Source organism: Protomyctophum parallelum (genome assembly GCF_964188405.1).
Source record: "Protomyctophum parallelum genome assembly, chromosome: 14".
Taxonomy (NCBI): Eukaryota; Metazoa; Chordata; class Actinopteri; order Myctophiformes; family Myctophidae; genus Protomyctophum; species Protomyctophum parallelum.
In genome coordinates this window covers 18809097-18825260 of record NC_139709.1, presented here as the reverse complement: position 1 = coordinate 18825260, position 16164 = coordinate 18809097, and the positions used below count along the sequence as shown (strand labels likewise).

The 16164-nt window shown below is 41.6% G+C and overlaps 2 protein-coding genes across 2 annotated transcripts; one reads left to right on the top strand and one right to left on the bottom strand.

Moving 5' to 3' along the window:
• Positions 1-1777: 1777 nt before the first annotated feature.
• Positions 1778-6739, top strand: LOC310870085 (uncharacterized protein). Its single transcript, XM_083781118.1, has 4 exons — positions 1778-2100; positions 2552-2616; positions 2709-2802; positions 3721-6739. Exons 1-4 carry the CDS (start codon positions 1893-1895, stop codon positions 4770-4772), a joined length of 1419 nt encoding a protein of 472 aa, XP_083637244.1. The 5' UTR covers positions 1778-1892; the 3' UTR covers positions 4773-6739.
• A 1031-nt stretch (positions 6740-7770) lies between these two features.
• On the bottom strand, positions 7771-15800 carry pnp5b (purine nucleoside phosphorylase 5b). Its single transcript, XM_083782427.1, has 6 exons — positions 15542-15800; positions 12793-12962; positions 12326-12429; positions 11520-11695; positions 10299-10489; positions 7771-9541 (listed from the first exon to the last, which is right to left on the bottom strand). The coding sequence occupies exons 1-6, from the start codon at positions 15568-15570 to the stop codon at positions 9321-9323; spliced, it is 891 nt and encodes a 296-aa protein (XP_083638553.1). The 5' UTR covers positions 15571-15800; the 3' UTR covers positions 7771-9320.
• Positions 15801-16164: the final 364 nt, after the last annotated feature.

Below are 16164 nucleotides of genomic sequence, written 5' to 3'. Positions count from 1 at the left end.
TTAAAAAAGAGTTGTAGACTGGTGCAGTATGGAATTTAAAAATAATTGGGCTAGTTTGTTTTCATATATGGAACACCTGGGCATTCATCCTGGGCATGCAGAACAATTATTTCTGATTCATTATGTGAATCATTTAAATGCAGGACATTGCATCCTTATTTTATGTATTATCCATTCATCACAATCATTTTATTTAGTAAATAGTTAAGTGGGAATTGTAATTCAAATACAAATTATTTGGCTTATGGCTGCTATGTTCCTCAGGGAGGCTACACAGTACACACAACTTGTTTTTGGTGAGTAGCCTATTGTTATCCACCATGAGTAGAATAGATACATCTTTATCATGGGTGGTAAAGGAATCCTTAACTCTAGTCTAGAGGAGTGCTCAACTGCTTTATATGAGACTCTAATTTTAGCACAAGCTAATTCTATTTTGGGGACCATATAATGTGATACCCTTGACAAGAGTAACACATTTGTAGACAGGAGGGGGGGGGGGGTCAAATATGATACATTAGTATCAGTTTGGACAATTTAAATATGTTCTTGGCATTGTGAGGTGTTTTTTCACATTGGTGACAATAGATCTTGATTTATGACTTGATCTTGCACACGCTCTACATGGCTGATTCCTGCTTTACATCAAGGGACAAATGTGTTACCATTTTAAGTGTAATGCAGTACATGATTAAATTGGAGGACAGTGAGCATGTCAGTGATACCGCAAGTAATTTACTCTTCATGTCTTGGTGTGTGCGACCCACTACCGTTATTTTGAAACCTCAAGTAATCAAATCCAGAGTAGCAGTAGTGTAAGCATCATGGTAGGTGTTGTGCATCAGCAACCCATCTCCCAGAGGTCTAGCATTGTGAAACAGGGATATACTCCTGTGCTTTGGCTGATATCGTACCAGGGTTCAACAGCATAGAGGTCAAAGTACATGTAAGGAGTCATATCAAGACAAAATCTTGTTGGCCTGCTGAGTGGCTAACTGTTCAAAGATGTCTGTGGGGCAGGGTGGGGTTCCCAAAATCCTACCTGCCAATTTGCCAAATATATTAAAGGTAGATTCTACTGAGTAGCATTCTGCTGATTGAAAACAGCCCAACTCCACATCACTCCATCCTCCTCCAGTCCTGACTCCTGGAATATACTTGCAAACGTATAAAGCCAGTTTAAAGTCCAGCCAGTAGGTGTCAGTATATAGGTACATTAATAAAAACGATGCTAGTATTATTCCATCAATGTTTGAAGCCTCGAACAAAAAATAACTGTGCATTGTAACTTTGCTAACATCTTAGCCTAAGATTTAGACTCTAAGTGTGTGTGTGTGTGTGTGTGTGTGTGTGTGTGTGTGTGTGTGTGTGTGTGTGTGTGTGTTTAGTTTTTTGTAATCCATTTTGACATCTTTAATCTACAAGAGTCTAGACTCTACTGTCTAGGCTACTATGTACTGTAATTCTCCAAACTGTTAATAAATACTTCAATCAATCAATCAATCATGAGAAGACCTAGCCACATGGTTCACATGACGCTCGTTATTCACGAGCAGTCATGTTTCAGGGCTAGAGAAGACCTAGTGACTGTGATCATGAGTAATGGTGAGTAGATGGAAGGAGAACATGGGGACAGGGCCAGGGGACTTCTTGCATCCATCCCATTTGAAACGCGGCCATGGATCGACCTGGGGGTCTATATTGTAGTAATTACGGTAGATCACTCCGCCACGCGGAAGAAAGGTTCCGGCAGGAAACAAACCCTATGAAACAAACACGGATGCATTATTTTGTTGTCGTTTTATGCTCCATGCCATTTATTACAACGCTGTGCGAAATTATGACCAAAATAGTTTAGTTTACACCCAGAATAGGAATCAAGGTAAAAAAAAATGGCCACGTGCATTCCCTTTCAGACGCAATTAAGCTCCATTATGGAGGTTATGGTCAAAACAGCTGTGGCTGAAATCTCCAAACTAGTCGATGACAAATGCGCATATTTACATCTGGAAATATCACGAAAACAGAACGAGAACGAGATGCTGAGAAAGAAACTAGTAATGGTGCAGAAGGCAAACACACAGCTTCATCGTGGATTGGGTAAGTGGCTCAGTGTTTAATTAACACCGAAAATAGAGAATTGTATTTGTTGGTATTAAATTCAGCTCTTTAATTTGAGTGTAAATGGTGTTTGAATAATATACCGATCATTTACATACAAAAAGTGACATGATAAAAGCCACAGGCATGTAAATAAAAGCCAATGTGAAGTGCACTGCATCATGATGATGTTTAATGATGCGATACTCAGATTATTTGGGTTGTTGCCTTTAACTGGGTTAAGATTATTTTGGGTTGTCGCCTTTAACTAACCTGCAATACATACATACATTAAAAACATATTTATATACATAGTAGGCTATGTATATACTTTATGCTATATATATAGTATATACTAGCCTATATTATATGATTTTAGGTTGTACCTTATAGTTTAGTTTGACTCGATCTCCTTTGCTTTGAATCAATCAATACTTTGTTTTCTTCCCAGAGGACTTCATAGAAAGAGATGCTGATGTGGGGACCAGTTGTCCGGAGCCTGCTGCAGATTTAAAGGTATTTATTTGAAAAGGTATTTTTCATTTTCATGATCATGGAGCATAGAGAAATGCATTATAATCTTGAACACGCGTCCTTTATCTGTGTAGTTAAGTGAGATTGAAGATCCCACCGCATCGTTCTCAATTAAGGAGGAGAGTCCAGATGAGGCGCTTTGGAACAGTAGTCCTGTGGAACCAGTAGGTGAGTTCGAACTGGTGCAAATTAGAGATGCACTGACATTTTTTCCTTCCCGATACGAATAACTTGAGTATTGGTCAATAACGAGTACCTATCCAATACCAATGTGTAAATAATTATAAAAAATAACCAAAGACGGTGGTTCTCAAAGTGACCAAATGCACTCTTACAGGTCTTACAGGAGTTCTCACTAACGCCCTGCCAGGAAAGCCTCTACTTCATACAGGTAAAAATTCCACTGCTGTGCTAGGGGTCCAACTTTACCAAAAATAAACTAAACCACTTTGCTAATAATCACTGAAACAAAGCTTGTTTTGTGTTGGCGAAAGTCTATTCACTATGCTGGGAAGCCATTCAGCACCCCAGCTTCTCTGTATAATGTACTTTTGAAGGGCGCTCTAAATAAAATATTTTATTTCATACCCAAAAAGTACATTAAACAGAGATGCTGGGGTGCAGAGAGGCTTCCCAGCATGGTGGCATAGACTTTCGCCAACACAAAACCGGCTTTGTTTCGGTGATTAGCAAAGTGGTTTTAATAGATTATTTTCGGCAAAGCTGGACCCCTCGCAAGTCAGTGGAATTTTTACCCGTTAGCATCAGAGGCTTTCCTGGCAGGGCGTTAGTGAGAACTCGCTAACGCACTGGACCAGGGCTAGGTCTAACTCTTGAGTGTACAGATTTGTACACTCTCAGAGTTATTGAAATAAAAAGGTTTGAGAACCACTGATCTAGGAATAAGAAAATACCATTTAAAATGGTTAAAGTGCAGCTACAAGTTAGTAAAATAATAATGTAAATAGTAAGAATAAAAAACTAAATACAAATTGATTATTGTAAATTACATCATGTGATAAATTGTATGGAATCTAGTCAAATTGAGTGGCACAAACTTGACTTTAATGTGTTCTGTGTTTCCAGGTAACAGCGTACAATACAACCGGTCTCCAACCGAGAGGCGGCGTTTGCCCCACATGGAGGTGTCCAACCAGACGATTCCAAATAAATTCCACGATTCACATAGCTCCGCCCTGCATCGAGATCAGACTAGTGCACTTCAGTTCACGGTCAAAACGGAAAAGGAGGAGGATCCGTTGGGATTCAATCAGATTCAGAACCGATGTCAGCAAAGTGCCGGGAAGCAGAATCAGCTTCCTGCCGTGTTCGGCGTAGAGGAAAGAGACAATCAGCTTTGGTCATCCATTATCGAAGGGAATGACATTGATGCAGGGTTTCCAGATTTTTCTAGCATAGTGGAGGAGTATTCCAAAGGCTTCAGCGACCATTCATATACACAGAATGCTGGTTCCACTAACAAACCCAACAGTGGCCCACAAGCCTCGGCAGAGACGACATGTAATGGGAGCTTCAACGCAGAATACGAGAAGGATAATCCACAGCCACAGCCATCCTCATTTTTGCCCAGACCCCAGGTTACCTATTCGCAGCAAGACGGCCACAGCGAACAACTGTTTCCCCAGAGGAACATCCCCCTCTCGCACGCGGGGCAGACGAGTGAAAACTCGGAGAGGGATTATACTGCCATCACGGACCGACCGCTCGATAGTCAGCCGCACAGCACCTTCAGATCGGGTAACCTCCACCTTCCACACAGGATGAGCTCGGGGCTGTCGAGGGGCTACATATGCACACACTGCGGCAAGGCCTTTAATCGCTTGCACCACCTGAAGCTCCACCAGCAGGGTCACAAGCGGAAGAGGGCGTTTGTTTGCACCATCTGTGGCAAGAGCTTCCAGTGCTCCTCCCACCTTCGCATACACTACCGGACACACACGGGCGAGAAGCCGTACTGCTGCGGCCAGTGCGGGAAGCGCTTCTCGCAGCAGAGCAGCCTGGGGGTCCACCTGCGCACCCACAGTGGGGAGAGGCCCTACAGCTGTGGCCAGTGTGGGAAGAGCTTCATCCTCTTGCACCATCTGAAAAGGCATAGGGTCATTCACACATACAGCTGAGATTGGTCCAAGGTCATACATGGTCACACACACACATGCACAACGGTACGTCAGGAAGCAACATTTACAGAACTTCGGTGAACTTATTGTACTCCAGTTGAGCGTGCTCAGACTGGTGTCTAATGGCCCCAATGTGGGGCCGGGCAATATAATATCCATATTGTGATATGAAACTAGATATAGTCTGGGATTTTGGATATCGCAATATCATGATATGGCATAACTATTGTCTTTTACTGGTTTTACTGACTTAAACCTTATTTTAAACATTAAGACATGGTCAAAATGGTTGAAAATAGCTGGTCTACAAGCTCACAATATGTCACGATGTGAGTGACCCATTGTGAGCTCGTAGATCTGCTAATATATTTGAAAAATTAAATGGATATTTTCAAATTACAATATTATTGTCACAATGTCAATATCATGGCATTTGTTCAAAAATATTGTGATATTCACCCACCTCTACCCCAATGTCACCTTAAGAAAGCAATGATGAATATTTCTTGTTTTATTGTGTGATGACACTTTGTAAAAGTGCACACAAACATTTGTGTTAAAGAGGCTGTGCATTGTGCTCCTTGCAAAGTTCTTTAAACAAGTTGTTTGCTCCTTTTGTAGAATAGCAGTGTTATTATTTATCCTAATGGCAAAAGATAGCAGCCTAAGACAATATTTAATATTTAATATTTCCTTTATCAGAAACGGTTCAGTTAGTAGTATTCGTGAGCAAGTACAGGTTCCAGATGCATCAAAGCAATTACCTAGTCTGCCAAGAGGCAAACTTGAACATTTCCATTCACAATGCTGATTATTTTATGAAGTCACAAATTATTTGAGTTAGGAAGGAGGCGGTGCTCATTGTAATCCATTTTAAAACAAGACAGATGGCAATGAATAAGGACCCCTGGGTGGGAAGATAACCAGAAGGGACTGTAGGTAATTCTGCTAATCTTGTCTATTCTTGTGAGAAAGGCTCTTCTAAGTCTAATAAAAGGAGCTGATGTGTTTATGCCATCTACATAACACCTCCTAAAGCAGCTTGGGGGATATTTGGATGATGAGGATTTTGTCTTTGTAATCATTACAAAGTTATAGCATTACAATGTAATGCATTTTATACCAGACAACATGCTCAGCGTGGTCATCGGAGATGCTGTCGCTGTTTTTACAGATGGCATGAACAGATATTGCCATCCTTTTTCTGGCCATGGGAGTCTCCAGGCCTGAATCAATAATGTGAAATCTGTTCATGGATGGATTGGCTCGCCCAGTCTCTTCTTTAATAATAATTATTGGATCCACCCATTAAAATTAGAAGCTATATCTGATTACTTGATCAACCAGGCAGAAGATGGGATCACATAGATTTCTTTGAGTTTTACTGTCGAAACCACGTGTTCAGTGTCTGACTGTAGGCATTTGTCCATGGGGAAAGTAATGATTACTTTTGGCAAATGTATACTTTGTAACCTGTATTTCCAACTTTAAGATAGTGTCTGTTGAAACTACGTTTTCAGTTGAAAATAGATACTTTTTGTCAAGAAGCACAAAGTTCTGTGCACCGAAAAATAAGTGATCCTTCAGCACCAGAGGGCAGTATAACTCATCACATGCTTGTGTGGATGTGTTGCCAGAGCAGGACAATCATGTTTTCACATTCCCTTTTCAAGTAAATGTATGTGTACTGTATCAACGGTCCTTGACCTGAACAGGTGGATTTACTTTTCAAAGCGGCTGTACCCTGAGAAGCTTCACGAAAAAAGCTTACATGGTCATGTATGAACATTGAACAATAGCAACTTTGACCATCTCTTACACATACCGGTATATGCCCAAGGAAGATCACAATGTATGGACTAGATGGCCTATTCTTTTCTAACAACAATATACAGATGTGCAAAAAAACCTTATAGTTTCAGTAATGTCATTCATGTATGCTCACAACTTCTGTTGCATGCCCCAGACTTTTCACCCTGTTGTCCAATAAAGTTGAAATTCCCAAACAATTCAGATTGTAAAAATTCCTCATTCCTATTCCTCGAGCAGGTACTTCTTTCCAACTGGTTAATGATTTAATAGCCATATACTAACCTCAAGCATTATGATCATTATGAAATGGTCATCCCTGCATCACAGGTAGTAAAATGTAACTATAAATCTAACGATAAACAATGTCTGCCTGGAACATTGTGTCCTGCTGATATGCACTGGAGTTTCTTCCTTAATGTCATAGAAGAGACTGCATGTCTCCCCTCACATCTAAATACACAAAACATCCCCATTGTTTGACAGCAGCTAATTGTATTTAGTTGTTGCCTGTGTATACCTACAGTATGTAGTGTACTACATTAGGGAATTTATAGAAATGTGACAATTTGGGATGTCTGAATTACTGAGGCTGTATGAAGGTAATTACGTAAAGTGAAGGGGAAGTGACGACCTAACGTGGTATTAATAACAAAGACCGGTATGTCTGCATATCCTAGATATTCTTAAACACTGTTGCCAAACCAGAAGTTGTTTTGACATTGTTAAGAAATATGGTTTCTGCATACAATGCTGCTTTGGATATTCTTAATGAATTTCCCCAGTGTTTTGACTGTGCACTGTGGACTGACTGTGTGGATCTGAGCACATGCTCACAAAGTTCCCATGACCTTGTATGGATGGAAACTGCAGAGCCTCAGCGTCACGGAAAATGGTGTTTAGGAGGAGGGGCAACGTGGGATATCATATTTGGGTTTAGAAACTGGGAAGAAGTCTAGGGGAACCTAGAGGTCTGTGAGAGAGTACAGATAACAGACAGAAGAGATAGCATAAAACTGCTCATTTGACAAACTAACAGCAAAAATGCTAAACATTCTCAGTGACGAATTGTCTTTTTGTGTGAGAAAAGTATTGCAAGCATGCACCTGTTACATTTCAGGCATCAAAGTGATGCCTTTTCTCTTTCTACACAGATTGCGGTGCACTTAAGTAGGACACAGCTAGGGCATTCCATTTACAAGATCATCTTTATGATTATGACCATTAAGGCATAGTACACCAAATTACCCAAGCAAAAATAAGTCTTAATTTCCCCCATAACTATGCACAAAAATGAATTTCACCCACTTTTCTTTACCTTGTAAACCAGTGATGAATAAAGCTTCTGATTAAAGTACCACTCGGTATTCTACATCTTTGAGTTTAGTCGTTTTATTGAAAAACTATTATCATAGCATAATAAACAGAGATCAAGTGTTAATACGCTGAAACATTGATGGAATGTTGTATTTTTACTTATTTTTGAGGGTGAATTTGGAATGCTTAATAACCCATCCTCTCTTTCACAGACAATATTTAGATAACCATCTCATACAGAATAGAAACCCTTGCTTCAACACCAATCACAACATAAAATATATAAAATATATACTATATAATTAAAAATAAATATTTTTAACATGACACATTTGACAGCAGTATGCAATTTCTTGCATGCATCATCCATCATTCAAAACTGATGGGGAATTATTATTATTTTTGACAAAATGACTGGTGAATTGTCTGATGTCTCACTCATTTTTGCCAAGGAATGTAGGAGCAATAAATAGTATTTTGTGGTGGTCAAGTTAAAAAGTACTTAAATAGAAATCAAAACAGAAAGGGTCCTTTCCCCATGACCCTTCACATACTCTGCTGCATTAAATTAGTATCTTAAACTCTACACATCTCCATAACAGCATTATGTTTAAAAATGTAAACATTGCAGAGAATTATACATATCAGACAAGGAGGCTGGATTCTCAATATTAAGATCTAGGACTAGATTAAGAAGCAAAACCCCATGGAAAATAAAACCTGTCCAAAGTCCCTCAAACAAGACAGTTAATATATCATCAAGCAGTACACGAAGCTTAACTAGCCAGGCCTGTAAAATAGATTTTTGTTTTTTAACACTCAAGCATTTTTAACATTCTTCTGGCCTGACTTTGCATACAGGCACAGCAGCTACTGCATGCTTGGATAACTACAGAACATGTAGTAGACACAGGCAATGGCTTGACGCTCTAATCTAAAGTGACATTTCTACAAAGGGTTACAGGCCCATTTATACTTTGTCGCATGACCATATATTTTGCCGGAAATAGCAGATTTACATTTCTAATTACTTAAATCTTATATACTTTGTAGAACAGCTATTGGCAAATGTTCAACATTCATTTTTTTAATACATTTCCTGAAAGTTTGCGATATTTGTAGACATTTCCTGAAAATCTTATGGGCAATAGGAGGGAATGTTCAAAGTGGTTCAAATGTGACGTGTCACAGCTTTCGTTTGAAAATAATTTGTATTTGGCAAGCGATGTGGTCGTACAACAAAGTATAAACTGGTCTCAACCGGACATGGACAGATACTCAATTTTAGACTTCCCTTCTGCCAGCTACAGTTGTGAGAGCAGTGTGTGCTCGCATGTATGTACATACTGTATATATATGTGTCTGCGTGCGTGCGTGTGTGTGTGTGTGTGCGCATGCGCGTGCATGTGAGAGAGAGAGAGATCAGCAGGCAAAGTTATTGTTGTGTTCCAGGCGGACCACAATGTTGGACACCAGCTTCTGCATTTGTTCCGACCTCTGCTTGCCCGTCTCCAGCACCTCTTCGTGGTTGGCCTTGTCCTGGCTGTCGTAGTTCATCACTGCCTCGTTGGTGATCAACGACAGAGCAAATACGCGCATGCCGCAATGGCGAGCCACAATCACCTCGTGCACCGTGCTCATACCTGTGACGAAGAAGGTGCACCGATAAGACGTAAAGCCACCACAATCTGTAATGTTGGTCGAGTATGTGTCATGCTTAATGCTTATAGTACACCATGATGTACTGGAAGAAACTCAGCTGCAGTACTGTTGACTACCATCTATTGTATGCTGACACATCAATGGCTGTGGGCACAACTAAGGGCGGATTCAGACTGTGTCCGATTGATTCGAACCGTTCCTGAGTACGATTGCCCGCTCCCCACTGGCCAGCATTCACTAAATACTAAAAGTACACTTAATTCAACTGTATGGTACTCATGTGCCTCAGAGGGGTGCTATGGAATATGGGGCTTTGGGAGATAGAGAATGTCAGTTGATAGAAGAAGAGTTAGTAACTTCTAACTTTAGTTACTAGTTTAGAGCGAATAATAAAGTTTGACTGTGTTCCTGAAGTCACTAATCACAACATGTGTCTGAATCCGCTAAAACATTATTGATAATTTACAAAATAATCTGTTAATAACCAATCCCTATGTTGGGCGTGTCATTATAAGCATTGTGAGCCTGTAGATCGTCTATTTTCACTATTTTTGCATGACACTGCTGTGTAGTATACAATTATGTTTATATAAAATAAATATTTTAAAATATATTTTCTAAACCAGCTTCTTGATCATTTGATTAATCAATACAAATATTATCTATAGTTGCAGCCCTACTTTGATGAATATTTGGCAATTGGCATGGTTTCGCGTGTGCTCCAATCCCCAAACTCACCGACAGCATCAGCCCCGAGTCTGTGTAGCATGCGACACTCTGCGATCGTCTCAAAGGAAGGACCGCCCAGGACAACGTACACCCCTTCACGCAAGAAGTCGCTGTAACCCAAATCTGTTCCCAATTCCTGGGCGAGCTGCACCAGCTTCCGGTCGTATGCGTCAGACATGCAGGGGAAGCGAGTGCCAAACCTGGAAGAGGAGAAGGATGTTTACTCAACACGTAACCAAAACACTCTCTTAAGACGTGTGACTACATACTACTCCTCCTGGTCCTGTGTTGCCTGTGTTTCTTTCAGAATTTAAGATTTTATCAATAATGTTTAGAGCCTTGGCTCCCAGTTACATCACTGACATGTTATGACTGATTGGGCACCGGTGCATGACACCCACGCACAACTAAATATAACTCAGGCTGCCCTCTGTTCCCTACTTTCGTCAGGCCGGGCTATATTGTCTGTCCATCCCAGCTCATGACCTTCGATGTAATCTTGCCACCATTGGTGTGTGAATGTGAGAAGTGAGAACTTGGAAAAGCGCTATAAAAATGCAATTCATTATTGAACCATTTGAGCCTTCACCATTTGAGCCACCATTTGAGCCTTCACCATTTCTGCCTGTTTTACTATACATTTCATGCCCTACTTTGGCACTTTCTGTTAGATATTTTACCCGTTTTATTTCCTCTATTGTCTACGTTCTACCTGTCCAGAGTCTTCTCCTGTATTACTTTATTTTATTTATTTCCTCTTGTCCAGATCTTAGTCTATTTCATAGTGTCTTAAAGCAAGATGTTTTTCCCTTAAGACGTGTTTTCTGTGTCTTGTTTCTTGTGTTCTGTTCCGTTTTCTACAAAGCACTTTGTAACATTGTTTTGAAAAGTGCTATACAAAGTATAATTTTTTATCATTAATTTGGGTGTATTATGTAATTTTAGATGTGTTAATGAGTCAAATCTCCCTCTGCTTTAATTTTCCACACGATTCACTCTCCATCGTTACTTACAATACTACAATACTTTTATATGTTGTTGTATGATAGTGTCAGCTGATCTCACAAGGTGTCACACTCACATCTGACACGTTGCGAGCTTGGCTATTTCTTGTAACGCATCATGAATTAGGCATTTATCCCTCTCTCCATTCATACATCTATCACTCCATCCATTCGTCGCTCTTTCACTCCATTCATCCTTCCCTCATGCGTCCCTCCATCCACCTACCGCTCATCATTGGGCCCGGCCAGTGGGTTGTTTCCAGCGAAGCCTGGCATGTTGATGTGGTCCTTTATGATCATGACGTCTCCCACCTTATAGTCCTGGTTGAGACCTCCGGCTGCGTTGGTCATAATCACCGTCTCCACACCCAGAAGCTTGAACACACGGATGGGCATCGTGATCTGTGGAGCATGCCAAACATGATGGAGGGTGAGTGCCTTCACTGTGATGACTGCAACGGTTTGAACATAATTATGGGGCAAAACACATCCTTGGACATTACTAATTACCGGACATTACTAATTACATTTTCTCACCTCAAGCACATCTAAAATACGACATATTGCAATAATATTAGGCATTTTCATGACTATATCAACCACATTCTCGACTTATAACACTAATTATACACTGGCCATGAATCTTGTACTTATAGAGGCTATGCACAATTGCGCATGCATAAAGTGAGTGGCAAATCAAGTGGCTAAGTGACTTTAACGTAATTTAATGTCGTTTATTGCAATCAGACTTTTCTGTTTGGATGTATGGGCTGTCAAGGCCAGAAAGTCGTTTTTTGCCACTCAGTAGGCGTTCCCACATAACTTCCGGGTATAATGATGATGTCACACACATACGCACTATTCTAATTCACACATTAATGTTTCATTTATACAAGTTGAAGAAGGCGTGGTGGCGTGTTTTTTAAGCTTGTAGATCTGTCATTTTTGCTGAATGTTTCCCCCAGAATAGGGACACTATGGTTGAAGTGGTTAACTGATGTTTGTGAGTGTGGACTATTGAATGATGCCTACCTTTTGAATGGGGTATCCTTCATATAAATGGAACCTGCCCTGCATGCAGACACATGGCTTCCCCTTTAAAGTTCCAAACACCAGCTGGCCAGCGTGGCCATGCACTACAACACACACACACACACACACACACACACACACACACACACACACACACACACACACACACACACACACACACACACACACACACACACACACACACACACACACACACACACACACACACACACAGTGAGAGAGGGGGAGAGTTAACAGTTAGACCAATGAGTAACCGCAATCAGACACACACACACACACACACACACACACACACACACACACACACACACACACACACACACACACACACACACACACACACACACACACACACACACACACACACACACACACACACACACACACACACACTCACTGTGTTTTATAATATTCTTGCCCAGACATGGACAGACTGACATTCATACCTGTGCTTTGGGGGAAGTTAGGAATGTCGTTGTACTTGAAGACCACAGGGTCCTTGAGCATGTCAGCCAGCCCCCCCAGACCTGAGCCGCACACAATGGCTACCAGGGGGCGCACCTCTGTCTGGGACATGAGCCACTCAGCTGTGGCACTGCATTCCTCATAACTGTACCTGGAGGCGAAAGTAAATTGGGGGTTACATGTTAGTGTTGTGTAACTAATTATCACCTGTTTTCAAGAGTTAATCTTTCATGCACTGTAGATAGTAATGATTGTATGGCTCTCGGAGCCATAGAGTAGAATCGGCTCAACGGTCGTCCTAAATATTTTTACTTTTAACATCTTACTAAGCTGGGATGACCAGATTTTATGCATGTCATTGCAGGCTGACCAGGCCTTCTGAAAAGGCATATCGTGGGGACATTGTTATCACAATACGATATTTATCACCATATCGCCCACCCCTACGCCCACTGCAGGTTTTCAGGTAACGCCTGCATTTTCACTCGTTTTATCCTAATCTTTACCTAGGCTGAGAGCTTTCACTTCACTATGACTGTCAACTCTGTTCCCGTATTCAAACATCAGTAGGAATGTGTTCATGTAGAGCACACAGAGGTCAGATACAGAAACCGCCATTAACAGGCTGGCAGAAAGCTGGCACGCGAAAGGCTCTGAATGTTTGTTGTGCAAATACTGCAGTACAAACACTGTCTGACAACTTCTGGGGTTATTATGACACATTAATACATCACACACAGTTTGTTTTTCCCACAGTGTGCTCAGTCATACAATTGTACACTATAACGCAGATGTTCTCAAATTTTTTCACGTCAAGAACCAGCCTCAAATTAATACAAATTACCCAATCAGAAAATATTTTGTGCCTGAGACAAGATTGATGTTGTTAAACAGATTGATTTTGATGCTCTATAAAGGGACCCCCTGGAACCCCTTAAAGGAAATCTGGAGGTCCCTGGACCCCACTTAGAGAATCACTTGCACTCTAACGCAGGGGTTTTCAACTGGTGGTCCGTGGACCACTCACTGGTGGTCCGTGGACCACTCACTGGTGGTCCGTGAAGGTATTTGAGATAATGTTGCCTGAGCATGCATTCAATAATGTAAGAAAGTGAAAACCTTTTTTCCCACTAGTTGAGAAACAGTAGACTAAAATGTAGTGTCATGTCATCATATGACCTGTCAATGCAATGTAGTCATTAATTTTAACTGGGAAGTTGGAGGGCAAGAAATTAGACAGAAAAGGGGATACTTTTAAATAATCTCAAGAAGGGGAGGTGTACCGGATTGCCTTGTTGAGCAATTATTATTAGGTGTGCCAATGTAATGTATGCTCAGTCAGTAATCAGATGGTTCAGAGCTGTTATGTCATTCAGGGCTCTTTATGTATTTCTGGTAATATTAGTGTCTGCTCATTTTATGTCTGTGGCATTTTATATGCCTGTTTGTGCCTGAAATCATAATTTCCACCAACATCATCACATTAAGGCCTATTCATAGTCTGGATTTTCGGTGATGAGGTGACCACCGCTCCGGTGGTGAGCTGAAAATCCAGACTATGTATGAGCCTTTAAAGGCTCATACATAGTCTGGATTGACGATGGTGGGGTGACCACCGAACTACAACATGACGTCACGAGCCGCGGTGAAGAGCAAACCACCGCCACCGCTCCAGCCCTTCTCTCTGTTTTTACTCACCACCGCTCAACGTTATTTCAGCTCCGGTGGTCAGCTCACCACCGGAGCGGTGGTCACCTTACCACCGAAAATCCAGACTATGAATAGGCCTTAAGGCTCATACATAGCCTGGATTTTCGGTGGTGGGGTGACCACCGAAAATCCAGACTATGTATGAGCCTTTACTTTGAGCCACATGATGCTCTGAAATAATTAAGTAATGGTGTGGTGATGATGATTAATCTGATGATGATGATGCATGATATTGTTAATGGCAGTGGCATCATCACATTATATTGGCTGACGCAATACCAAGTCGTGCCAAAAAATCCCTTTGCTTGGGTTTGGAGAAATGACGTCATGTCCGAAAGCTGCCTGAGTGGGGGCGTGCGGGTGGCAGTCTTTCTCGCACACTGACTCACCGTGGGCCAGCGTGTTCCTCAGAACGTCCACACGTGTGTGAGCCGAGGAGTCTCCCCCTCCCCCCCCCCCCCCCCCCCCCACAGACAGTACATCTCAGACTTTCACACGTGGGACTAGTGCCCAGTGCCCACCCGTCGCATGAGTTGGCACAATTTATAAGCACAAGCAGTCAAGAACAAGCTGAAGGTCGCGACTCACTGTAACGAACAGGACGGAAATCAAATGGACATGATCATGGAAGTCTAGAGCTTCCTTAATCCACCATAGAAGTGGAGTGAATATGAAGCGCAGTTCATATTCCCTCGCAGTGCTCTCACGAAAGGTATCGCCGGCCGAAATGCGTAGCTATCCATTCTAATTTCTGGCGCCGCGTCGACCTATGAGATCGGATTCAACAACAAAGAATGAATAAGATGTCACCACCAAGTAGTCTAGACAGTCTAGTAGACCAAAATGCACATACTCGAGCACATCACGCGATTCATTCACACGACTGAATTTCAAATTTCATTGGGTTATTAGCCTATTTATTGCAAATGACTCACATATGCCAGTAATACCAGTATGCCTACCAACCAAGTCGCATCATGAAAAATACAAGTAGCCTGATTATTAATATAACACACGTACCCAGTCCCAGTCGCAGATTCTGGCAACATGGTGAAGATGGAATCAGACAGATACAGGCTATGCTCCTTGAAGTCGTTGGAAGAAAAGCCTGAAAGGGCTCCTGTTTTAATAAAATAATTAGACGAATGTCCTATAATAAGCCAGAAAACAAAAACAGACGTTACAGCAGTAGCATTTGATCAGGGATCAGTATCTCGTCAATTAATCTGAAGCCGGTAGGATCAGATTCATGGATGGATAGTCTTTTATAAAGCATCCACTGTCTGTCACAGACGTGCCCGCCGTGACACGGGGCGTGGACGCGCTCTCATTGGTGAACGCGCAGGCGTTGGTTGTGAAGGCGGATATGATGAGCTGGCTTCTAGCAGTCAGAACAGAAGAATCATATTTCAAAATTCCATTGTGTCGCAGCAACCCACGACAAATATGTGAGTGACTCAATGAATCTTCGAGATGATGAATGCACGCCGTTTCAAGTTTGGTCAAGTTTGGCACTCGAAATCGGGGCAATTATCTCTCTCTCTCTCTCTCTCTCTCTCTCTCTCTCTCTCTCTCTCTCTCTCTCAGACTCTCGCTCTCTCTCTCTCTCTCTCCTAGGCAATAGACAAGTGTTTTTCCAGTGT